This window comes from Diceros bicornis, chromosome 10 (assembly GCF_020826845.1).
Source record: "Diceros bicornis minor isolate mBicDic1 chromosome 10, mDicBic1.mat.cur, whole genome shotgun sequence".
Classification (NCBI taxonomy): Eukaryota; Metazoa; Chordata; class Mammalia; order Perissodactyla; family Rhinocerotidae; genus Diceros; species Diceros bicornis.
In genome coordinates, this window is record NC_080749.1 from 32332779 (window position 1) to 32360644 (window position 27866).

At 34.2% G+C, this 27866-nt stretch overlaps 1 protein-coding gene across 5 annotated transcripts in view; it reads right to left on the minus strand.

Annotated features, from left to right (window-relative positions):
• ORC4 (origin recognition complex subunit 4) overlaps positions 1–27866 on the minus strand; it is an 81484-nt gene that overhangs the window by 23846 nt on the left and 29772 nt on the right. For 4 of the 5 annotated variants that reach the window (XM_058548915.1, XM_058548917.1, XM_058548918.1 and 1 more), the window contains exons 2-7: positions 16204–16277; positions 14130–14206; positions 13420–13546; positions 4522–4597; positions 3966–4051; positions 1084–1132 (exon numbers count right to left, since the gene is read on the minus strand). In XM_058548915.1, the coding sequence (XP_058404898.1) occupies positions 1084–1132; positions 3966–4051; positions 4522–4597; positions 13420–13546; positions 14130–14206; positions 16204–16260 (472 nt within the window). In that variant the 5' untranslated portion in view covers positions 16261–16277. The remainder of the gene's footprint in view (positions 1–1083; positions 1133–3965; positions 4052–4521; positions 4598–13419; positions 13547–14129; positions 14207–16203; positions 16278–27866) is intronic. The other variant, XM_058548916.1, reaches the window with a different exon arrangement.

Genomic DNA, 27866 nt, shown 5'->3' on the forward strand with positions numbered 1-27866 from the left:
ATCTCTGTTAGGTTAAGATTTAAGATTTTATATTTGCATAAAAAAGTGAAAATAAAATCTGGTAAGGGGACACTTACTCCAACAGATAATAAAATATATACACTAACCTAAATGGCATAAAAACCACAGTGACTACTCAAAAGTCTAGAAACAGACTTACATGATACAGAAATTTAGTATTTGATAAACTATAGGGCTACATATCAATGGGGAAAAGTAGTATATAAGGTTAGATCTCCATTTTACACCTTAGCAAAATAAATTCCAGGCAAATTATGAATTATAAGTATACATATTAGATGAAAACCTAAGTGAATGTCTTCTAAATCTGAAGGATAGAAAAAATTTTGACTATGTACAAAATTTAAGGGGCAGTCCTGGTGGCCTAGGAGTTAAGTTCAGTGCATTCTGCTGTGGCAGCCTGGGTTCGGTTCCCAGGCGTGGTCCTACACCACTCATCAGTGGCCATGGTGTGGTGATGGCTCACATACAAAATAGAGGAAGACTGGCAACAGATGTTAGCTCAGGATGAATCTTCCTCAGCAAAAAAGGGGAAGATTGGCAACAGATGTTAGCTCAGGGTGAATCTGCCTCAGGAAAAAAAAAATTAAAAAAAATTAAAACTTCTATTCAGCAGAAAGGTCTATACCAAATTTAAGAGAAAAAATAAGTTATAATTTATTATCTTTATAATTTTTAATTATAGTTAATTTATATTTATAAAATAGAATATATGAAAACCACAGAAATGATGATGCAGCTCAATATTTAATGACATGAAAAGATGCTCACAACATACTGTTAGTAAGTGGAAAGATGTAGATTACACAATAACATGGAAAATGATTTTATTCTTATGTCCATCTATATCAATGACATACTACAGGTGAATAAAGATACGAAACCAAATATTAATCGGAATAATCACTATTACAGTGGTAGGATTACATCGATCATCCTTTTATTCTTTTTATATTTCTTTTTTATTAGTTTTTTTGTAAAAGTATGTATTACCCTTATAACCAGGGGAAAAATACAGCTAAACAAATATCTTTTGATACTATTAAATATGCTAATATTTACCTTTTTGTAAAGCTTCCAGAAGAAATGAAAGGTTTTCAGCAAAGCTTCCCTAAATAACCAAAAAAAAGATACCATGACTAGAAGTTTAGTAAAATAAAAAATAAAAGAGGGCTATTTGACTCTTAGACATTATATAGATATTGTGTATCTATTTTTTCTAGTAAATTATAGTCATTGGTCAGATTCTCAGCTGAATATCTCCATGCTTACAATCTAAAACTTATATTAAACATAAAAGCAGAGATGGCACAGCACTGAAAATGGCATTACTATGTCATGTTCAAAATTTTATATTTTCTGGATAAAACCTATAAAAATGTTAACTTTATTTAAAGGTAGTTTTTAAGAGTTGCTATATTCTAAATACAGTCAGAGAACTAGAAATCCATTGCACTTTGTATCTTCAAACACATCAGGCTCTTGCAAGCCTCAAATTAATTTGTACTGCTAAAAAAATGCCCATGAATTTAAGTGAGGTCCAAAGGGAAAAAGGAGAAGAAATTTGCCTCAAATACTAGATACTACAATAGTGTTTCTCTATTAAGGAGTATATCATGGAATTTGTATATATCATACAAATATCACTACGTTTACTTGGAACATATTTTTGGATACAATTTAAATATTCTAGATGGAAATTAATAAGAGTAGCAGATGCATTATCCAGATGTTCCAGTTTGTGGATAAGGGCTTTTAATTTTCATTGAAGTCATTAATTTTTACTCCATTCAGATTTTTTAATTTAAAGAAACAGCCAACTTTAAATCTGAGGAGATGTAAAGGAGAAAAGAAACCCATTTGTTTGTTTCCCAATCGAGAGAACTGACATAAAATAGCATAATAGGTTTTTAAGAACTTCCACATATTTTGTGATGACTGCATGCTGTCAAGTCAATACTATTTCCAAGGTAGGCAGGACAAGAGGTATTTACCATGATACAAACAAAGGCTCAGAGACAATCTGTAGGGAAATCAGTGGGCAAAGTCACTCACAGGTTGCTTGTCTTTGTATTATACCTGACATTAAGACTAAGTATATACTTATATAAATATATAGCACATATATTATATGTATGTACCTATGTAAATATACATATGTAGAGATATATATAAGAATATACAAATTTGCTATAAGTTTATCAAAACAGAAAGATTCCAGGTTAAGTGACTTAGGTTCTTAATGTCCAGCCTTTGTCATTTTATGACTTTAGGCAAGCTAATTATGCTCTCTGTGCCTCAAGTGCCTAATCAATATAATGTAGAAGTTAAACTAATAATCTCTATATGTGATGATTATGATAACAATAGTGATGACTAGGATGATAAACAACTGTGCCTTTTGTTATTTCCTACGAATCCAGTATGAACAGGTTCATTTAGGTAAGTTAGAAAAACCTATCTACATCAATTGGAAAACAAAAGCCAAACAGAGACCACATGATAGTAACTCTCCTTTACCAAGTAGGCTACTATCTTCAACATTACATTCTAAACAGAAGGTAGAACATTAGATTTACAGAAGAGGCATTTTGAACTTGCAATTCAAAGACTTGCAGACAATGAAAGGGTAACACATGATTGGCTCAACGTTTTATAGATAATTATTAAAGAATGAAATTACTAAATGCTAGGATGCTTACATAACTATGGCTGTGCCACTGCAGTAGAGAGTACACAGTTTAGAGATTCGAGTCACCGCACTACATGAACACCAGTGAAGAGAAAATAAACGTGGAATGTACATAACCCACTTCAATTGCATAAGCAGTATAAGGATGAGTCATTTCATCATGAAAATTAAGGAAGCTGCAAATTAAGTTAATCATGTTTGCCTTGAGCCCTATAAATCAAGTGACAGGTTAAAAAGTTTAATAAAAGTTCCAAAACAGTTCTAATCAGTTTCTTTTAAATTACTGATGTTCACAGTCCTGAGATTCCAAGCTATTACAATAATGAGGTATGGTAAGTTCCTGAAAACATTTTATTTGATTTATTTTTTTTGGTGAGGAAGATCACCCCTAAGCTAACATATGTTGCCAATCCTCCTCTTTTTGCTGAGGAAGATTGGCCCTGGGCTAACATCTGCGCCCGTCTTCCTCTACTTTATATGTGGGACGCCTGCCACACCATGGCTTGATAAGCGGTGCATAAGCCTGCACCTGGGATTCAAACCTGCGAACCCCGGGCAGCCGCAGCAGAGCATGTGAACTTAACCACTACACCACCAGGCCAGCCCCTGACAACATTTTAATAGTAAGAGATAATTGACATTTGCAGAGTACATTACCATTCAGTTTTTTTTTAAACATAAATGATGCTTAATGCTTCCTTCTGCCTTTAGAATAAATCTGTCAAGTATAATAAGATAATGCCCATTTAACAGATGAGGAATCTGAAATTCAGAGATATTCATTAGACCATGTCACCAGGCAGTCAATGGGTTGCTAAGGCAAGTTCAAATCCACCTTTTTAGCTTCAAATTCAGCACATTTTCCACTACTTCCATGCTACCCAAGTCTCAGAAGACTGGAAACAGACTGCTAGAGTATAGTATTTTTAAAAACATATTAATCTATCTCAAAGGATAGAGAATCAGAATATTCATCTTACAGATAAAGAAACAAATACAGATAATATCTACATAAACCTGGATTTCTTAGCTATATTTTAGAGCTAGTATAATCCACTCCCCCAACAATCTAAAAATAAAGATTTGATGAATAAGTGCATACTAGTACCTTACACATTTTATGATAAGAATCTTGAATATTTCAGTTGAGAATCTCTGAAACCTCCCTAGCCTTACAAAAATATAAAAATATCTATGCTATATAGACTATACTTTGAAGCCTATTTAATAAAAGAATGGTAATGATACTTACAAAAACTTTGTCTCCAACTACATTTTCCAGATTTAACTGCCTTGTGATTTCCTTTAGGGCAATTTTATCATTGATCTGCAGCAGTCCTGAAATAAAGCCCATTTAAAAGTATTTAATTAAAATGAAATACATATTTGGAAACAGCGTGGATTATTTTTCAGTTAAGTAAATTTTCTAATGCTTTTTAAATTTAACAAGAAAGAAAAAAGTCATAGCCTGTTAGTTTACATTATTCTCTTTTTAAAACTCAGCAATGACCACACTTGGTAGACTCAAAGAACCATCTTCCTTGGGGTTAGTGTTATTTTAAAAGAAAAGAAAAAGACAAAAAAACAAGAGTCCTTATGTGCCTTCTTTATTATTATTATTGTTATTGTTTTAGTTTCTAAAGATATTGTGCATGGTGTGCTAAAGTAAAAGTTGTTAAACATGGATCTAGTTTTTAAAATATAATTATTAATCCAGATTTAAAACACATACAAGTGAATTTAGTCTCATAATATAAAAAGCTCACATGGCTTATATTATTTCCAATGGAAAATGATGATGTACTTACCATTTAGGTGAACTTGTAATATATTTTCACTCACTTCTTCTACTTCCATTAATTCTTTCAAAGCACGGTTTATTAACTAAATAATATTAAAAAGTTAATAAAATATTTAATAATAGGTAAAAGATGATAAGCCCACATTCTTGAATAACAGGAAGAGAATATAAACATATTGCCATTTTAAGTTAACAAATAAATTTATAGATTCTTTACAGATAAAAGGTTTAACCAGAAAATTTAATGTCTGACTCTTAAGACACCAGAGCCAAGATTGATGTCACATTCTCTCAGTCATCTACCCAAATTTCTAATAAATGTTTAGAAACAACCCTGAAGTTTTCAAAGAAATATTTCTCTACAAGTCACAGAAAACTACAGCTACTTAAAAACTTCACGTCTCAGTTCCTTACACATCTCTAACATTTTCCCTACTAAATATCATTGAAATCAGTTAAAAACTTGAAAAGTATGCATCAGAACAATGCTAAATGCTTGCAAAAAGTCTATCCCCAATATATCAATTGCTATGAAATACTATGAACTACTTTGTATGCTATCATGAAATGAAAATCAGAAAGGAAATACCAAGAGGTAAGGCTGAAAAAGAGATGTTCCTTCTGTTAGTTGCCAGGTATAGAGAGAAAGTCCTTATTAAAGAAACTTAGAGCTTGCAATGAAAAAAATTATTACTACTACTAATATATATATAATATTAATTACTACTAAAAATATACCCAGAGAGTATTATACCACCTTAAACTGATTATAAGGGTTCACATTTTTATAATTACAGATGTCTATGCCACATATTTACATTCTTTATATTTTTTATTTGTGACATCTTATCATTCATATTACAATATCATATATCCTCATATTAATACTGCATATATTTTTTAAAATTTGAAAATGAACAGAATTAAGAAAACCCAAAAAGCTTTTTAAAAGGAAGAGCAACAATGAAGGACTATTCCTTCTAGAAGGTACTATCACAAAATAAATGGTCCAGGAAAACAGGCTGCATATAAAAAAAAAAAATGAGTAAAGATGGCATCAAAATTTAGTGAGAACAAATAGGATTATTCAACAAAGACACTGGGACATCTGGTAAACTATTTTGAAAAACAAAATACTATTTGTATTTGCAATATTCTACTTCTATGTGTCAATGCAACATCTTTGTGCAATAGGAAGCAAATACGTTCATTTTAAACTATTAAGTTTCACAACAGGATATCAAAGATACTAGCTATTCCTGATATATTTGTATGGTTTTTAAAGCATATGGAATTCTATTTCAGATCACAGGTAGTTCAGGTCTTCCTAAAAAGAGGCAACCTCAAATTATCAACAGTCATACTATGAGTAAAAGCCTAGCTGAGAAGTGACATTCTTTATAGAGAACTGTCAAAAGATGAGGTGGTACTTCCCTGCCTGTGGATCAAGTGAGACTCTATCACAAGAGTTCGTTTCCAGTTGATACAAACTCTCTCTCAAAATATTGCTTTTGCCATATTTTCTTAGGAAACTGCTATGTTCTTGCCCCCACCTCTTGTTATTTTACTTACATAATATTTATATTTTCTGGGCTCTGATTTTATGTTTTAAATCATTTTACGTTTGATGAATTGTTGAAACCCATTCTAAACACTTTGCAGAATGAAGTGGGGTTAATAATACTTTCATTTTACATATGCACAAAGAGAATTGTAACAGGTTTATAGCACTCTTTCCACTGAATTTACCTGATACACCAAGTTATGACAATTTGCCTGAATGAGCTCACAACTTTTTTATGGGGTGCGTGTGTGGTCTGAAATGATAATTTAAATGTATTAGCAAGTATTTATTCAAATAATAATCTCAGTTCCAATCTAGATATTGCTAAAATTTACTGTATAATTAGCTAGGTAAACAATCATGTAATTTAAGTGAGCTTTTTTTTCATGAATACAATGTAATCTTTTCAAATATTTTAAACTACATTATATATTAAAAAAATTTAGTTGGTTATTAATGTTGCACCAACCAGCACAGCCAATTTGGCTACTCCATTTATCCATTCTTTATAGCTAAAAATTAATTTTACAAACATACTAGCATAGTTCACTTAGACCTGCCAGGGATTTTTATGCTCACCTACTATTACAATTCCCAAACACTTTAATAAATACAAGATTCAGCAATATGCAACTAGAAGAAACATCAACTAGAAGAAATATCCTATTTAACCATCTAGCAAGTTTCTTTGTCTACAGTAATTTCTGTATAGAAGAGAATTTTCCAAGGTCCAATCCGTCATTTCGAATCATATCTATTTTTTGAAACAAAAAGTTTGAAATACAACAAACCACACTATCTGCTATCTTTATCAACTAAATGTAGATTTTGAATTTTTGTATTTCAGATAGTTTGGCCAAGGACAGTGTTTTAAATCTACTGTAATCTTATCTTTTTATTTGAATTTACATAATTATACTAATGAGAGTTCTTGTCTAAGAATAACCTATGTTATATCTCAGGATACTCCTACACACAACAAATTACAAAAGTGGCACAAGTTAAACAAGGCTCCTTAGTTCTTTGACCTCTTAATATTGCAGCAGGAATAAATTAAATTGTACTGAAACAGAATACCAGGTAGGGCATTCTTCCATATTACAATGAAGTCACACTAGATAAATGACTTCAAAGCACCAGAACAAGGCTCTGGTTTAAGAAGTAACAACAACTGGATAAAGTGTCAGCGTGCCAAGAATAATCTACCCATGTAATAAACTGATAAATACTGTCTTAACAAGTGTCTCCTTCTTTAAACCTGAGTAAAGAGAAAAAAACGACATAGGAATTTATAAAAAGATGATATAACGTGAAAGAAAGGTAATGGCAAGCTGATGAGAAAGATTAATTACTACTGAAAATGTATATGTTAGAAAATAAATGTTTTGAGCTACTTAAGCTTGACTTAGGCAAACACAAAACACTGGACCCAGAAGAAACATGACAAGGGGCTAGACAAGAAGGAAGGACTGTTAGGAAATGAAAATGCAATATCATATTAGAAGAAGAAAACAAGAGAACTGACAAAGAATAAAATCACATTGGTGATATGGTAGAATGCTGAGGGAGAGGAAGAATAAGACGAAAAGAGAGAAACAAGGAGAAAGGACACATAGAAATGAGAAAGAAGGCTTAATAATGGGACACTCTAATTCTAAGAAATGACAGCAAATGAAAGAGAAGAAATACTGAAAAATAAAATTATTCTTTAGAGAAGTTCATATTAAGAGAGTTTGTATAATATCAGTTAATTTTATGTGAATAACTAATGCAGTAAGACAAGAAAAGGAAATAAAAGGTATAGATAGAGATAGGGAAGGAAGAAATAAAACTCTTTGTTTGCAGATGACATGATCATCTATGTAGAAAATCCCAAAGAACTGACAAATTCCTGGAACTGATAATCAATTATAGCAAGGCTGCAGGATATAAGGTAATACACAAAAGTCATTTGCTTTTCTATTTCCTTGGAATATGAAATTAAAAACATAATAACTATTCACATTAGCACCAATAAAATTTAAGTACTTAGGTATAAATCCACCAAAATATGATAAGATCTATATGAGGAAAACCACAAAACTTTGATGAAAGACCTAAATAAATGGAGAGAAATTCCAGGTTTATGAATGTGAGGATTCAATAGTTAAGAAACCACTTCTCCTGTGATCTATAGATTCAACACAAAATCCCACAATCGAACACAAAAATTCCCAGTACTTTGTGGATATGGACAAATTGATTCTAAAGTTAATATAGAAAGGCAAAGTACCCAGCACTGCCAAAACAACATTGAAGAAGCACAAAGTCAGAAGACTTGACACTACCCAACCTCAAGACTTACTATCACCAAGCTACAGTTATCAAGACAGTGTGATGCTGGCAAAAGAAGAGACAAATAGATCAAGGGAACAGAATAGAACTCAGAAATAGACACATACACATGCAGACAACCGATTTTGACAAAGCAGCAAAGGTAATTCAATGAAGAAAAGATAGTCTTCAACAAATGGCACTGGAACAATTGGACATTCATATGCAAAAAAATAAATCTAGACACAAACATCATATCTTTCACAAAAATTAACTCAAAATGAACCATAGATTTAACCGTAAAACGTAAAGAACTATAAAACTTCTACAAAAACACAGGAGAAAACCTAGATGATCTTGGGTTTGTTTGGTGATGAAGTTTTAGACACAACACCAAAATCATGATCCATGAAAGAAACAGTTGATAAGTTGGACTTTTTTAAAATGAAAAACTTTTGCTCTGCCACGGACAATATTAATAGAATTAAAAGACAAACCACAGACTGGGAGAAAATATTTGCAAAACACGTATCTGATAAATCCAAAATATACAAAGCACTCTTAAAACGTACTGGAAAAGAAACAATGCAATTTAAAAACGGTCATAAAATATCTCACCAAAGATATACAGATCAAATTGCATGTGAAAAGATGGTCAATATCATACATCATTAGAGAATTGCAAATAAAAATTGCAATGGGTTACCACTATATATCTATTAGAATGGTTAAGATTATAAAAACTGACAATATCAAAAGCTGATGAGGATGCACAACAACAGAAACTCTCCTTCACTGCTGGTGAGAAAGCAAAATGGTATAGTCACTTTAGAAGACAGTTTGGCAGCTTCTTACAAAGCTAAACATAGTCTTACCATATGATCCAGCAATTGGTGCTCCTAAGTATTTACCCAATTAAGTTGAAGACTTACGACCACATAAAAACCTGCACACCAGTATTTACAGTAGCTTTATTCATACTTGCCAAAAATTAGAACCAACCAAAATGTCCTTTAATAGGTGAATGGATAAACAGTAGTACATTCATACAACGGAATATTATTCAGTGATTAAAAGAAATGAGCTGTCAAAACATGAAATGACATACAGGAACCTTAACTGCATATTGCTAAATCAAAGAAGCCAATCTACAGAAGGCTATATATTGTATGATTAACTATATGACATTCTGAAAAAGGCAAAACTGTGGAGACAGTAAAAAGATCAGTGGTTGCCAGGGGTTAGGGGTAGGAGGATAAACAGGTAAAAACACAGGGAATTTTTAGGGGGGTGAAACTATTTTGTATGCCACTGTAATAGTGGATACATGACATTATGCATTTGTTAAAACCCACAGTATTGTACAACACAAAGAGTGAACCTTAATGTAAACTATGGATTTTAGTTAACAATAACATATCAATATTGGTTCATTAATTTTAACAAACATACCACACTAAGGCAAGATGTTAATTATAGGGGAAACCATGCATGTGTGTGCGCGTAGGGGGCAGGGGGCAGTATATGGGAACTCTCTGTACTATCTGCTTAATTTTTCTGGCAAGAAATATCTATTTTAGCCAATTTATTAATGAAATGAAGTGTAGTTTTAATTTGTATTTACTAAAACATTTTTATAAGTGTTTACTAGCTCTATTTCCTTTTTTCTACACTTTCTACATGCTTTTAAGGACAAACTTCCAAGATGAAGTTTAGAATAAATTCAGTTATTAGCTACTCAAGTTGTACTTTTAGGCTTGACACTTTGAAATACAAATCATTGAGATTCAGCTTCTCTGTTACAATGCCATTTTGTTTTAAGTTGCACAGTTTACAATGGAATAATACGTCTAATGTACTGATTTCCTGGATCTCATTTTCTCCTCTACTGACACAAGAATATCACTATGGACCTTTTTGAAGAATTAGTATTATCTAAAAATGTTCTTCATACATTCATATGATGATGTGTTTTTCAAAGATAATGAAATAAGGAAAACTGGAAACAAAAAAAAGAAAGAAAATTATCCTTTACTGAAGAAAGACAAATTCATATTAAGAGGGTTTGCAGAGTATCAGTTTTTATGGCCAACACTTAAGACACAGCCTGTGAAATTTTCACACTGCCAAGATAAAGAAATTCCACAAGCACCCAGACAGGGAAAAGTCATACACAAACTGAAAACAAGTTAGCTATGATGGTTATCAGTGACATTCACCAATATTTCTGGTTATCCTTCCTTCTAGATACCTATAAGGAAGGCATTTCCTTGCTCTCTTGAAATTAGATGCGACCATGTGACTCATTCTGGCCAGTGAACTGTGAGGAGATGTGCTCTGTATCTAGGCAGGAACTTTAAGAATACATCCATGATTCATCACGCTCCCTTCCCTTCACTGGGGTGCCTGTGGAAGAACATGCTGATATAACCTCCACCACTCCTCTTGAGTGACTACAAACAGCAGTGCCCCCTTGCTGATCCACACTGGGCACACAGCAAAAGCAAACAGTAAACTTCTGTCGCGTCAAGACACTGAGATTTGGGGTTGCAACGACTACATAATCTAGACTATCCAGATTACAGTAATTTATAAGGGCAAAAAAAAAGCCTCTCCCTGGAGTGTTCCCACAGAACATAAATTTAATAAAATCTTTATAATTCCAAAAGGAAGAAGAATGTGACCCAAGAGTTCAAACCCCAGCCATACTGTAGGTTACGTGGAAAATAATTTTTGATGTATTTAAAATATTCTTTATTTTTTTTTACATTTCCCATGTTACTAAACTTCCTTTCTCTTTCATATTTTTGTGGTCTGGATGGCTTTAGTGAACTGTTCTGTTAACCAGGTTGTTGAGTTTTTTTTTCCTTTGTCTTAAACCAACTTTTCATTCTTTAGTTTCTTAAATAGGTCATACAGTCATATAGTTCATGCATCAAAAAGTATAAAAACATATGTAGTGAAAAGTTTCCTACCTCTGTTCCCATTTTCCCAGGTCCTATCCCCCTCAACAAATAACTCAGTATTATTATTATTTAATATTTCAGGGAATTTTTGGTCCATATACAAACCAACAGAAATATGAACCTTTTTCTCTTCCCATTTTTTAATATCCAAATGTTTCTTTATTCTTCTTACTGTAGCATAATAGTCTATTTATGTATGGATGCACCATGATTTATTAACCAGTACCCTGCTGATGCTGTTTCTCATCTTTCACTATTAGCAAACAGTGCTGCAATGAGTAACTTTGTACATACATCATTTCTCAACCGTAAATTCCTAGAAATGTTGCTGAGTCAAAGGTATATGCATTTGTAACGTGGTTAGATTTTGTCTAACTCTAGTTGTGTCAATTTACACTACCAGCAGAAACATGCATGTCTGTTTCCACCCAAATTCACAAATTTAGGGGCCGGCCCGGTGGCATAGCAGTTAAGTTCGTGCGTTCTGCTTCAGCGGCCTCGGGTTTGCCGGTTCAGATCCTGGGCGCGGACCTACTCACTGCTCATCAAGCCATGCTGAGGTAGCATCCCATACAGAAGAGCTACAACTCTACAACTATGATATACAACAACATACTGGGGCTTTGGGGAGAAAAAAGAAAAAAAAGGAAGATTGGCAATAGATGTTACCTCAGGGCCAATCTTAAAAAAAAAAAATTTCACAAATTTAGTGTGCTATCAATCTCACAGGTTTTTTGTCAACCTATTTCCCTATTTGTCAATAGAGAAAACTGCTATAGCTTTTATTTAATTTACTTAATTATGAGTGAAACTGAACATGTTTATAAATTTAAGACCGATTCATAGTTAATTTTCTGTGACTTTTCTATGCATATCCTTTGCTCATTTTTTCTATTGTTAATAGAATTATTAATAATTTAAAATATTCTAATAGCTCAAAAGCATATTAGTCACATAGTTCTCTTGTAAAAACTACCCAAAACAGCACTGAAGTCAAACACAAAGGAAAATCATAAAAAAGAACTCAAGAATAAAGAAATAGTGGTTGTATAAAAGGACTGAGCATAAGGACTAAACCAAATTAAACACAGAGTCAAAACTAAAAAAATATTATAAATATAATTATAATTAATAAATGTGAAAAATTCTTAAAAGATTAAAAAAGAAAAGAAAGTATCTGGATCTATATTCCTAATTTATGTACTTCAAACAATACTAGAAATGGGTGATAACAGTAAAATCTTAAAGCCCTAATTTCATCATCTTTACATAATGCACAGTCAAGACATACTGCTTGAAAAAAAACATAATTTTACTTCTATTTTACGTAATTTTAGTGAATACATAATAATAATACATAATTTTATTTCTACACATAATAAAAATAGTATTTTAGTGAGAAATCTAAATTTACTGCATGGAATACAGCAAAAAACAGATTTCACACAGTCCAACTATTTAAAATTAAATAGTAATTTTTTCAATGTAACAGCCATAATTTGTCTCATATACTGAATAAAGAATGTGAAAAGAGAGAATGAGGGGAAAAAACAAGAGTATTTTTTTGCGGTAACTAAGCAAATATAATAAAGATGAAAAGTAGAAGAGAATTCTAGAAGATGTGAGTATACATATGAAAAAAATTGCTTGAGTTAGGGCTAAACAAGAAACAATAAAATAATAGGGAAAAAAAGAATCAATAGCATGATAGTTACCTCATCTATATACAGGGACAATACCTACCTTGCAGGGTTAGTGTAAAGAGTAAATGATAGAACATAGATAAAAGGCACGAGGTACATGCTCAATAAATGCTAGTTTGCTTTTTCCACTGGTAATCTCTAATTCTTCAAGGACAAAAGACCATGATAGAACAAACATCAATTAAAAATTGGTTACCGTGAGGAAAAATAAGGTAAAAAAAGATATGTTCAACTCAAATATACAGCTCAGCTTTACAAGGTTTGCATGTCTTCTGTGATTAAAAAAAAAACCAAAATGTTAGTAACAAAATAATGAAAAACATCTTCGGTGTTGTCTATAAGAATCATCACATGCCTACCAAAGCAAAGAAACACCAGAAATCAACAGCTTTTACCATGGTCTTTCCTGATCCTCGGGGTCCAATAATGAGAACAGAATTACTTTCTCCATGGATAGCAGTTCTTTTTAGCAGCTCAATTAAGTGTCTGAAATGATATAAATAGGCCAAAATTTAAAAAGAAAAGCTGGAATAATGTGCTAGGTAATACTTTTTAAAAGCTGAATTTGAATATGACAGAAAACACACATTCCTTTTCTCTCTCCCTCTGGGCACTTGACTTATGCTCTCAATAGTCCTACACAGGGGAACACAGAAGAGATGGTAGGCCAATACCGATTCTCCGGAAACCTCAAGAGGAAACCAAGCAAGTTTGAAATATCTTGGTCTTTATGATGATAAGGGACAAGGAACAACAGTGGCAACTCTTAGGACCTTTCATTGCACAGCTGGCTGTCGAGTATTAGGTGCAAGAAGCTCAGAATTCTCTCCTTAATACCAGATAACAGAAACACAACAGACTTTGAAAGTTAAAGGGCTTTCTCATTATGGAAATATTTACATCTGTTCTTGCTTCATGGTATTCAGTGTTTCTATACACAAAGCAAAATTTTTTACCACAAAAAAGTGTTCGTTAGCCTTGTTTAAGGCAAAATTTGTGTATGATACTTTTTGCAAAACCTAAAGGGTGTAGGTTCATAAGGAAATATCAAGGGGATAGCTAAACTTACTTATATTGTACTTGTACTCCAAATAGGTTACTATGTGGACTCTGATGACAAAATCTTTCACGTAAAATTCTTTGTACCTGATGAAAATAAAGTGAATATAAATGAAAATATTATACATGCAATTAAAAATGAATGAGGACATTTATAGCAGAATTAGGTATTAAAGAATGAATTCAACCCTCCCTAAATAACTTGTCTTCAAGAGTTCTGGCACCATTTTCATGAGTTGTAAAATTAAGGTTATTTTTACCTATCTCAAGTCACAGAGAAAGGATCAGAATTTAGTTGAAAGGATGAGAATTTAGTTGTGAAGGTTTCAACAAGAGAGAGATTTACTTATTTTTAGCTACATCAGTAATTTGAGGGCTGTTTTAATGCATGTAAATGAATAAATACCTCATTTTGTATAACACGTCAGCCAAGGAACAAAGATAGAAGAGAATCTAATAATGTAATCTAATCTAGTAATGCTCATGCACCACACCTCAATCTCTGGAGACCAACACATCTAAACTGGCTTAACTAAAGCCCTATCAATCTGCACCTGTCATAAAAGTCAGGATTCTGAGGAAATAATAGAAGTTTAAAACTACATATAGTTATTGAGGACCTATTAGTTACAGAGAACAATACTACTAAAAGAGCGTGATCCACGCCTAAAAAACACTGCAAATACATTGGAAAGACATGACACATTAGAAGCAATCTGCAAAAAAACAGTAATTCAGCACATAAGGAAATGGTCAGTTTTATATGGAAGAAATCACATTTATCCAGGCTATAAAATAAGGAATCATTGGAATGAATTAAGAAAAAAATTCCTGTAAAGAGCTAAATTTTGAGTTCGCCTTAGAATGAAGAGCTTAGACTTAGTTGTAAAAAATTATGTCAGACAATCTAGCACATTCTTTAAAAAGATGAACCATGGGGCCGGCCTGGTGGCATAGTGGTTAAGTTCGCGTGCTCTGCTTCGGTGGCCCAGGGTTCACAGGTTCGGATCCCGGGCGTGGACCTACACACCACTTGTCAAGCCATGCTGTGGCGGCATCCCACATATAAAGAACAGAGGAAGACTGGCACAGATGTTAGCTCAGGGCTAATCTTCCTCAGCAAAAAGAGGAAGATTGGCAACAGACGTTAGCTCAGGGCAAATCTTCCTCACCAAAAAAAAAAAAAAAAAAAAAAAAAATGCAGTCTGGTCAAGCCAGATAAATAGAAATGCCAGGGAAGAAATGTCATGCCCATTCCCTAATAGACTCCTTAAGAGAGAGACATATAGATATATGCTCAGCATTTGGAAAACAGCATGCACTTAAGAAAATATTAAATGTTGATGACAAAAACACTCAATATACTAGGAATATAAGGGAACTTCCTAAACCTGATAAAGGGCATGTACAAAAACCTATAGCTAACAACATACTCAATGGTGAAAGACTGAATGTATTCCCCCAATATCAAAAGCAAAACACGAGTGTCTGCTCTTGCCACTTTTATTCAGTATTGCAAAGAAGGTTCTAGCCAGGGCAATTAGATAAGAAAAAGACATGAAAGACATCCAGATTGGAAAGGAAGAAGTAAAACTATCTCTATTTGCAGATGACATGATCTTATATACAGAAAATCCTAAGGAATAACTAAAAACCTATTAGAACTAATAAATGAGTTCAGCAAGCTTGCAGGATACAAGATTAATATACAAAAATCAAGTGCATTTAGATACACTAGCAAATAACAAATCAAAAATAAAATTAAGAAAATAATTCCATTTAGCATCAAAAGGCATAAAATACTTAGGAATACATTTAACAAAAGAAGTACAAACTCTGAAGATAATATTAAACTAAATTGAAATCAGACCACATTTACGAAGACATGAGTAAAGTCAGGATTCCAACTATCCAAAGACTTACAAAGCATGAAATTAAGAAGTAGCATAAGACATTCTCACCCTGAGAATGGCGAGCGATTCTTCACAAGTGCTAAGGGGAGAATTCAAGTTAAGAAGATGACTATTTCTCTGATCACCTTTGCATGGTAACAGACCTTAAGATTAATGTAAATATATACTAACCTGTGAAAGGCACTCTGAATGCATTAAGTTGTTACTCTTTGATTTACGACTGCTCATTTCGACAAAGTGAAATCCTTAAAAAAAAAAATTTAGTATGAATATAATAGACTATTGGCTTAAACAGATTAAGAATTTACTATTATAGAATCAAAATAAACACAAGTTTTAAAATGTGAAAAATGTTTAAATTTCTCAAACTTTAAAAACTCTCAACGGTTCCTTTTTGTCTAAGTACAAGCTCATTTGACACTCCCATACCACACTTTATATGGTTCTTACAGACAACTATTCCTACCTTTCCCTTCAATCTACTATTCACCTTCTCTTCCTTGCCTTTAAAAAAAAAAAAGAAACTACGTGCTTCCTTAATGTTTCTTCCCCAATTCATCCCACAGGATAATTCCTTTTAGAAGGCCTTCACTTTCTTGCTCCACTCATCAATCATACACAGTCATTTTTCCATGAATATCCATAACTGCTTGTATTTCTTTTTATCCATAATCAAATTATACTAAACAAAATTGTCTGTTTAATTGACAGTGTTCCCAAATTGAGGATATTTTAAAATTCCAAACATTTTAGCATAATGTCTAAAATAAAGGTGCAATGATAACTAGAATGAAAAATATACATACGAAAAAAATTGATAACTTTTGCAAACTTCTCTTTAGGGCAACATACTCATAGATAAACACCTTTGGCTGAAAGATCTAATTTTCTTAACACTAATTTCCTATAGGAATACCTTACTAGTCGGGTAGTAACAGTTTAAGTAGTGTTTACTTATGTATCAGGAATTGTTACAAGTGCTTTGCATTTATTAACTCATTTAATCCTCAAAAAAACCCTATGGAATAAGTACTATTATAATCCCCCTTGAAGATCAGAACACACAGAAAGGTTAAGCAACTGACCAAAATCAAACAGCTTGTGAGTGGCAGAGCCAGGATTTGATCCCAACCAAGTTATACTTGGTTAAATATAACTATTATATATATATTTATAAGTGTAAATACTTGGTTATACATAACCAAATGTTACTTAACCAACTGTTTTAAAAAAGTACAAATTTCAGTAACTTGAAAGCAGATGAGCCACTGCGGCAGTATTACATTTTACATTCATATTTATTAATTTCACATACTGACAATTAGACACCAACTCTTGGAATGCTGTCTTCTTCTTCTCTGGGCACCTTTGTAACAGCCTTTTATGTCTACATAAGGCACCTTGCTTGAGAATCTTTACATTAATTATTTTTATTTTATTCTAGTTATTTTAATTTTTTTTCTTTAAATGAAAGTTTTGTGTGGGAACAACCCTTCTAGCAACATGAAACGATACCCTCATTCTGGTTTAAGATACTCTTGACTGTGAAAAAGGTACACAAGCCAAAATCTGAAATCACAGTAAACCATGGAACTGCCCCCTAGACAATAAGGAAAACTGAATTTTTAAAAAGTGGAAGAAAGCTTTCAACATATGCCTTATTTTTTAGAACTGTATTAGCTATATCACAGTATTATTGGAATTAAAATATATTTTTCTCCATTTCATGGATTAAAAAAACACTGCTCAGAAAAGCTAAGTAAAATGTCTGAGGTCCCAGGGTAGGTGTCTAATCTGCCTCCTTGCATCAAATATAATTCAGGTAAGCTATTAAAAGCATGCATTTTTCTTCACTTGGGGATCATTCATGAAAGAAACAAACACACTACTTCAGCGCCTAACCTACATACATTTTGACTGTAAATTAAGTCTTAGTTAAAAGATTAATTTTAATACATCTTGCCCCTCCAAGTAATAGTCAAATCTCCACTCTATAACAAAGAATATTTTAAAGGACGATTCTAATTTTATAGATGAAAAGACAAGCTTCAAACTGGGAAAAAATATTTGCAAACCACGTATCTGGCAAAGGACTTTCACATAAAGAATCTTCAAAACTCAACAATAAAGAAACAATCCAATTAGAAAAATGGGAAAAAGACAAACATTTCACCAAAGAAGGTATATTGATGGCAAGTAAACACATGAAAAGATGTTTAACATCATTAGCCATTAGGAAAATGCAAATTAAAACCACAATGAGATAGCAATGTATATCTATGAAAACAGCTAAAATAAAAAAGAGAAAAAACACCAAATTGCTGGTGATGATACAGAAAACTGGATTTCTCATACAACTACTGCTGAGAATATGAATTTGTACAGCCACTCTGCAGTTTCTTTCTGGCAGTTTCTTAAAAAACTAAACATACACTTAACATGCAACACAGCAATTGTACTCTTGGGTATTTATCCCAGAGAAATAAGAACTTATGTTCAAACAAAAACCTGTAACATGAATGTTCATAACAAGTTTACTTGTAATAATAAAAAACACTGGAAACAATACAGATGTCTTTCAACAAACCAATGGGATTAAAGAAACTCTGAAATATCCATACATACAGGGGAATATAACTGAGCAAAAAAAAAAGCAGTAACTATTAACACATGCAACAACTTAGATGGATCTCAAAAGCATTATGACTAGGGAAAAAAAGGCCAATCTCAAAAAATTACATATTGTATGATTCCATTTAAATACCATTCTTGAAATGAAAAAACTATAGCGACAAAGAACAGATCCCTGGTGGCTAGGAGACAGGGACAGGGTTGAGGGGTGGGTATGACTATAAAGGGGATGCATCAGGGATTTTCTTTGTAATGATGGAACAGTTCTATATCTTTATCGTGGTGGTGGTCACACAAATCTATACATGGCATCAAATCGCAGAGAATTATACAGACACACAAATGAATGCAAGTAAAAACCAATAAAAACTGAATAAGGTCTGTTGTCTAGTTAAAAGTGTTATACCAATGTCATTTTCCTGGTTTTGATATTGTGCTACAGTTACGTAAGATGTCACCCTTAAGGGAAGCTGGGTGAAGGGTTTAGAGGATCCTGTGTACTATTTTTACAACTTCTATGAGTCCATAATAATTTCAAAATAAAAAGTTTAAGAAAAAGAACTCTAATTTTATAGTTTTTTTCAACTGCTTAATGACCAAAAAAAAATTAACATTAGCAGTACAACTAAATCTCTATTATCCGCAGATAGATTAGAATAAGTTGGGTTGAATTTCTCCTCAAATTACACCAGTGGATCCTGGGTCTCCTTCCACTTTCTACCATGCTTTCTACACTATGATTTTATTTACTATTCTAAAATATTAGGACTAGACATAAAATGTAAGAAGGGCTGCATGCCTATGCATGACTAAGTGATTATTCATGTTGGTATCAAACACAAACCTAGGTGACTGCAATTATGTAGCTGCAGAAATTTTGGTAGAACCTACTATTATTTATTCATACTATTGCAAGGAGCAGTGCAATGGGTAATCCCAAGGAATGGCTTATCCTCATATTATTTCTTTAGCTTCCACACTTGCTCCATTATTGGTTTCTTGAAGATCCTCCTCTCAAATTATGTTCTGCTAGAGTGAGTAAACCTAATTTTTCAATCTCAAAGTTCCAAGTAACACTTGGTCTATTCTATTGCCTAAAAAATGTCAACCCAATCCATTTGTCACTAGCTCCTTCTATCTCACTTTAGATCACCAATATTTCTTGACTGGAAATCTATGACAGCTTCTTTATAGGTCTCCATGCCTTGTTCCCATTTGCGATACCATTTTGACAAAAAAAAGTTCAATTCCATTTCCAATCCCCCAAATTCTGAATTTCAAATTTCCTAACATGATTTAAAAGGAAATTTCCAAAAGACTAGTTCCCAGTTTAACTCACTAGCTCCTTTGCTTAATGAACAATCAACAATTCTCTGTAGGCTGCCTCACTCTAACCTCAGGTCTTAGTTGAGATATTATTTACTCTGGAATACTTTCTGTGACACCCTTATACATTCCTACACATTGTTGAGGGTTATGTGTTCCTCAAGTCCTTTCAGGATATACGTTATTTCTCCTTTTACCTAACTTAACTAGCACACAGTGATGTAACTAACTCTGTGTTTACTTATCTGTTTGCTCCACCGGACCACAGGCTCCTTGAAAGAAGGGCTCAGAAATTATGCTATCATTATATCTAAATCAACTAGTGTAATATTGGCATTCAATGGTTTTCAAAAAAGTACTTGGTAAATGAATAAATGCTAGGCAGTGGAGGATGTCCACAGATAAACTAGCTGCCAAAAAGGAGCCAGGTTAAGTTAAATTAACTGCTTAGCCTAATAAAAAAGAATAAGTTACATTTAGAATAATAAGTTAATATAGCTAAAAAGAATAAGTTAAATACAGAGCATGACATTTTATAATTCAAGTAAAATATATGCAGTATAATATTATCATGGTACTGTCACAGCAACAGAATTTCAAAATGTTTAAAATATAGTTAATTTGTTTAAGAAATTTCTTTCTTTCTTTTTTTATTTGTGAGGAAGATCAGCTTTGAGCTAACATACATGCCAATCCTCCTCTTTTTGCTGAGGAAGACTGGCCCTGAGCTAACATCCGTGTCCATCTTCCTCTACTTTATATGGGACGCTGCCACAGCACAGCCTGACAAGCGGTGCATCGGTGCGTGCCCGGGATTTGAATCTGGGCCGCCAGCAGTGGAGCGCGTGCACTTAACTGCAATGCCATGGGGCTGGCCCCTAGAAATTTACTTCTTTTAACAGAGAAGTCATAAGATTAACAAAAGATAAAATACACAAAAATTTCTTTTACGAATAACTTTTTTTTTAAGATTTATTTATTTATTTATTTTCCCCCCAAAACCCCAGTAGATAGTTGTATGTCATAGCTGCACATCCTTCTAGTTGCTGTATGTGGGATGTAGCCTCAGCATGGCTGGAGAAGCAGTGTGTCGGTGCGGGCCCGGGATCCGAACCCGGGCCGTCAGCAGCGGAGCGCGCGCACTTAACCGCTAAGCCACGGGGCCGGCCCACAAATAACTTGTAAATCAACTTGCAAACCTTATAAAGCTGTAGTCTGATGATTCAAGAGAAGGTAAAGTTAACTGTCCTTAGAAAAAGAATATCAATTATTTCTATCATTTTATAATCCTGGATTGATAGCTTGCTACTCATACATTTAAAAAAAAGATTAGTAATATATTCTCCTTTTGGGAATTAGGCTAACATATTTCATATTTTATTTATACTGCCTTCAATTAAGAATTGGAAGATTAAGAGGAATGTTTAAAATGAACATTAAAATTACTAGTCAAAATCTACACTTTTACTTATTTTATTAATATATACCAGTACTCCAATCAGCCTCCGTTTCTTGACTTATAATTTTGCCCTGATTTGGAATACTCTTCCTACTCATTTCAAACCTGCAGTCACTGGATGCCAGTTTTAGCATATCTGAAAAATTTGGCAAGACTGACTTTAAATCTATTACTAAACATATGAAAAAGTAGGGTTCAAAGGTTTTCATTTTTGAAATTAAACGAGAAAAAGCAAACGCAAAGGAAATGAAGGTACTAGAATTTTTCCAGAAATTTTAATTTTTTCTTAGAAAGTAAGTCACAAGTGATGAAATAAAAGAAATATTTGAGGACAACTATTCAAATCAGAACTGTAAGCAAGAAGTACAGAAAAAGACCACTTGTATATAAAATTTAAGATAAATGCAAATATACCAAAACTCATGGCACACAGCTAAAGCAATGCTAAGGAAGAAATTTACAGCTATCGACTTTTTAAATTTAAAAACAAGAAAGATCTCAAATCAACAATCTAATTTTACAACCTAAGGAACTACAAAAAAGAAGAACAAATTAAACCTAAAGCTAGCAGATGGAAGGAAATATTAAAGATTGGAGCAGATAAACAAATAGAGAACAGGAAAACAAGAGGGAGAATCAATGAAACCAAAAGTTGGGTCTTTGAAAAGATCAACAAAATTGACGAATTTTTAGCTAGATGGACCAAGAAAAAAAAGAGGAGATTCAAATGAATAAAATCAGAAGCGAAAGTGGGGACCTTACAACTGATTCTACAGAATTAAAAAAAGATTCTAAGAGGGGCCGGCCCGGTGGCGCAAGCGGTTAAGTGCGCGCGCTCCGCTGCAGCGGCCCGGGGTTCGCTGGTTCGGATCCCGGGCGCGCACCGATGCACTGCTTGGTAAGCCATGCTGTGGCGGCGTCCCATATAAAGTGGAGGAAGATAGGCACAGATGTTAGCCCAGGGCCATCTTCCTCAGCAAAAAAAGAGGAGGATTGGCGGATGTTAGCTCAGGGCTGATCTCCTCACAAAAAAAAAAAAAAAAAAAAAAAGGATTCTAAGAGTACTGTGAACTATATGCCAACAAATTGCATAACATAGATAAAATGAACAAATTCATAGAAACACAAAATCTACCAAGACTAAATCACAAAGAAACAGAAAATCTGAATAGACCTATAACTAGCAAGGAGACTAAATCAAAAACAAAAAAATCTTTTGACAAAAAAAAGTCCTGGACCCGATGGCTTCACTAGTGAATTCTCCCACACGCTTGAAGAAGAACTAACATCAATCCTTCTCAAACTTCTCCAAAAAACTCAAGACGGGGTAACACTTCATAATTCATTCTTCAAGGCCAGCATTACCCTGATAGCAAAGCCAGACAGACACTACAATAAAACTACAGATCAATATTCCTTATGAACACTGATGTAAAAATGACAAAATACTAGCAAATTGAATTCAGTAGCATATTAAACAGATTATACACCATGACCAAGTAGGATTTATTCCTGGAATGCAAGGAGGGTTCAACATATGAAAACTGATCGATGTAATAGACCACATTAATAGAACAAACGGAAAAAAACATAATTATCTCAATCGATGCAGAAAAAGCATTAAAAAAACTCAACACTCTTTCATGATAAGAACACTAAACCAACTAGGATTAGAAGGAAATTACTTTAACAAAATAACAAAAGCTATATATGAAAAATCCACAATGAACATCATGGTGCAAGACTGAAAGCTTTTCCTTTACAATCAGGAACAAGGCAAGGATGCCTGCTTTCACCACTTCTATTCAACATAGTACTGGAAGTTCTAGCCTGAGCAATTAGGCAAGAAAAAGAATTAAAGGTATCCAAATTGGAACAGAAATAAAACTGTCTCTGACTGCAGATAATATAATCTTATATATAGAAAATCCTAAAGATTCCACACAAAAAAACTATTAGAACTAATAAATGAATTCAGCAAAGTAGAAGGATACAAAGTCAACACAAAAACTTCAGTTGTATTTCTAACACAATCTGAAAAGGAAATCAAGAAAACAACTCCATTTACAACAATATCAAAGAAAATAAAATACCTAGGAATTAACTTAGCCAAGGAGGTGAAAGACTTGTAAATGAAAACTACAAAGCTTGGTGAAAGAAACTGAAGAAGACATAAATGGAAATACATGCCCATGTTCATAGATTGAAAAGACTTAAAATATTATTAAGGTGTCAATATTACCCAGCACAATCTACAGATTCAATCAATCTCTATCAAAATCCCAATGATGTTTTTGCAAAAAGAGAAAAACCAATACTAAAATTCATATGGAATCTCAAGTAACCCCAAATAGCCAAAAAAATCTTGAAAAAGAACAAAAAAGCTGAAGGACTAATACTTTTTGATTTCAAAACTTACTACAAAGCTACAGTAAACAAAACAAAGTGGTACTGGCATAAACAATGACATATAGGCCAATGGAAGAGAACAGAGAGACCAGGAATAGACACATACATATCTCCACATATATGGTCAAATGCTTTTTGACAAGAGTGCCAAGACCATTCAATGGAGCAAGAACAGTTTTTTCAACAAATGATGCTGGGAAAACTGGATATCCACATGCAAAAGAATGAAGTTGAACTCTTTCCTATCACCATAGATAAAAAAATCAACACAGAATGGTTCAAAGACCTAAATAGATAACCTGAAACTATAAATGTCTTAGAAGAAAACATAGGGCAAAAGCCTCATGACATTCGATTTTGCAATAATTTCCTGCATATGACACCAAAGGCACAGGCAAAAGAAAAAAATTAGATAAATTGGACTTGGTGAAAAATTTTTAAATTTGTGCACTAAAAGACACTACTACTAACAGAGTAAAAAGGCAACCCAAAGAATGGGAGAAAACATTTGCAAATCACTTACCTGACAAGGGATTAAAGTCCAGAATATATATAGAACTCCTAAAATTCAACAACACAAAAGCAAACAACTCAATTAAAAAATGGGCCAAGGATCTGAATAGACATTTCTCCAAAGAAGACATACAAATAAGCACACAAAAAGATGCTCAACATCACTAATCATTAAGGAAATGCAAATGAAGACAACAATGAGATACTACCACACACCCATTAGGATGGCAACTACCAAAAAAACAGAAAATAACAAGTGTTGGGGACAATGTGGAGATACTAGAACCCTTGTGCACTGTTGGTGGGAATGTAAAATGGTATAGCAGCTGTGGAAAACAGTATGGTAGTTCCTAAAAAAATTAAAAATAGAATTACCAGTCATTCCACTTCTGGGTATATACTGAAAGAATAAAAATCAGGGTCCTAAGGAGATATTTGTACACTCATGTACAGAGCAGCATTATTCACAACTGACAAAACATGGAAGCAGCCCAAGCGCCCATTGACAGATAAATGGATAATCCAAATTACAGTATATACACACGATAGAATATGCAACCTTAAAATGGAAGGAACTTCCGATATATGCCACAACATAGATGAAGCTTAAGGCACTATGTTAAGTGAATTATGCCAGTCACTATAAGACAAATACTGTATGATTCACTTATATGAAGTACTCAGAACAGTCAAAATAATACAGACAAAAAGTAGAATGGTGGTAGTCAGTGGCTGGGAGGAAGGGAAGAATGAGGAGTTATTTTTTAACGGGTACAGAGTTTCAGTTTCACAGATGAAAAGAGTTCTGCAGATGGATAATGATAATGGTAGCACAACACTATGAATGTATTTAATGCCAGTGAACTGTACATTTAAAAATAGTTAAGATGGTAAATTAAATATAACGTGTATTTTGCCACAATATAAAAAACACTTTGATTGCAGGGAAGATGGAAGCTTAGGAGGACTCTGAACTTACCTCCTGCCAGAGACACAACAAATTTATAACTAACTATGGAACAATTACCTCTGAGAGAGAGCTGGAAACTGGATAAAAAGAACCCCCACAACAAGGGACAACATTGACTGAGGTAGAAGAGGCAGAACTATCTTTCTGCTGAGGAAAAAAACCCATTCTAGCCATGGTGCTTCATGGCTGGGAGTGATCTTAAGGTACGAAGCTTTTCCTGGAGGAGCAGGAGATCTGAGCAGAAGAGCTATGCCACAATAAGCAGCTTTTGAAATCAGCACACCTGAGATGAGTGTCATAATACTTGGTTTTGCTGGCTATTAAAACCAACGGAATACCCTCAGAAAAGCTACGGAATATAAGAGAAAGAAAAGCCTGCTCTTAAAGGGCCCATGCACAAATGCACCCATTGCAAAAACCAACACAAAATCATCAGAAAGAAAGGTGCATAGTCCTTTAGTAAAAGAGACTCACTTGATAAACTCTGAGCACGTCTCAGAAACGTAGGAGGTGGCTGGGACCACCTCCCCAGGGATTGAGACACTGGCGGCAGCCATTATTGTGACCTAGCACAGGTGCGCTGACACAAGATGTTGGCAGACACCATTGGATTTCTTCCCCTGGACTGTTAGTGCAGGGGCTTGCTCCACCCACTAAACCATCAATTTAATCCAGCTCAGCCAGGGCAAGCAGCTCGCCCTAGGGACTAACCCTGCCCACCAGCAAGTCCATGGGGAATTTGCAGGCCTGCACAGGCAGGGTGTGTGGAGCTCCTACAGTGGGGCGAGTGGGTTCACTTCAGCGGGGTGGAGCATGTGCATGGGGCAGCACTGCGTTGATGAGGTGTGTGGCCTCAAAGGTGGTGGGGCTTGTTGGCTGCACCAGACTTGTGCTGCTGGCCTTCTCAAACAGCCACATAGGGTATCTGCCCCACTGTCCAATGCCTGAAACGATCGTGTACTGCCATGCTTGGAGCCAGCCCCACCCAGCTATGCTCCTGAGAGAGTTCACAAGAGCCTTGCAGGCTGGAAGCCTACAGCAATTGTGAACCCCTGAACCTAGCAACCAGCCACGCTGGGGGCCTGACACATTTAACAGCAAAACAGTAGGTGTGTGCTATTAGACCTTGCAGCCAGCTGTGCTGGGGCTCCCCCAACCCAATAAAGCGACTAAAGTGACCGCAGCAGCCACATGCAGCTGAGCCTTACAACCAGCCAGCCAGGGGGCTAGCCTAGACTACCCACGTACCTGCAGCAACAGCAACCCTGCCACAACAGAAAAGCACACATAGCTCACACCGGGGACACTTCCAGAACATTTGGAACTGGTGATGAAAGGGAAGCACATTGCTGGGCCTCATAAGACGTCTCTTACCTAAGGCTACATCTCCAAGATCAGGAGATGTAGCTGATCTACCTAGTACATAGATATAAGCACAGAGAAACAGGCAAAACGAGAAGACAAATGAATATGTTCCAAACAAGAGAACAGGACAAATCCTAGGAAAAAGAACTAAACAAAACAGAGATAAACAATCTACCCAAAAAAGAGTTAAAACTGATAGTCATAAGGATGCTCATTGATCTTGGGAGAAGAATAGATGAACACAGTGAGAACTTCAACAAAGAATTGGAAAATAGAAAAAAGAACCAATAAGAACAGAAGAATACAACAACGGAAATGGAAAATCCACTGGAGGGAATCAACAGCAGAGTAGATGATACAGAAGAACGGATCAGTGAGCTAGATGAAACAGTAGAGAAAATCACTCAAGCTGAACAGAAGAATTAAAAAGAATCAAGACAGTCTAAGGGAACTCTGGGACAGCATCAAGCATACTAACATCTGTATCATAGGTGTGCCAGGAGAAGAGAGAGAAAAAGGGGCAGAGAACCTATTTGAAGAAATAACAGCTGAAAACTTTTGTTAACCTACACAGATATCCAAGTACAGAAAGCACAGAGCACCAAATAAGGTGAACCCAAAGAGGCCCACACCAGGACACATTATAATTAAAATGTCAAGAACTAAAGATAAAGAGAGAATCCTAAAAGCTGCAGGAGAAAGGCAACCAGTTAGATACAAAGGAAATCCCATAAAGCTATCAGCTGACTTCTCAGCAGAAACCTTACAGGCTAGGAGTGGCACAATATATTCAAAGTGCTGAAACCTACAGACAAGAATGCTCTACATGGCAAGGTTATCATTCAGAATAGAAGGAGAGATAAAGAGTTTTCCAGAGAAGCAAAAACTAAAGGAGTTTATCACCAATAAACCGGCCTTACAAGAAATGTTAAAAGGACTCAATTAAGTGGAAATGAAAACACTACAAATAGGAGTAAGGAAATTATAAAAAAAAAAAAAAAAAATCACTGGTAAAGGCAAACATACAGAAAAGGTAGCAGATCAATCACTTATGAAGATAATACGAAACTCAAAGGACAAAAGTACTAAAAATATCTACCTCCATATTAAGAGGTTAAATATGATACAAAAACCAGAAACTGTGGGGGAGGGCAGTAAAAT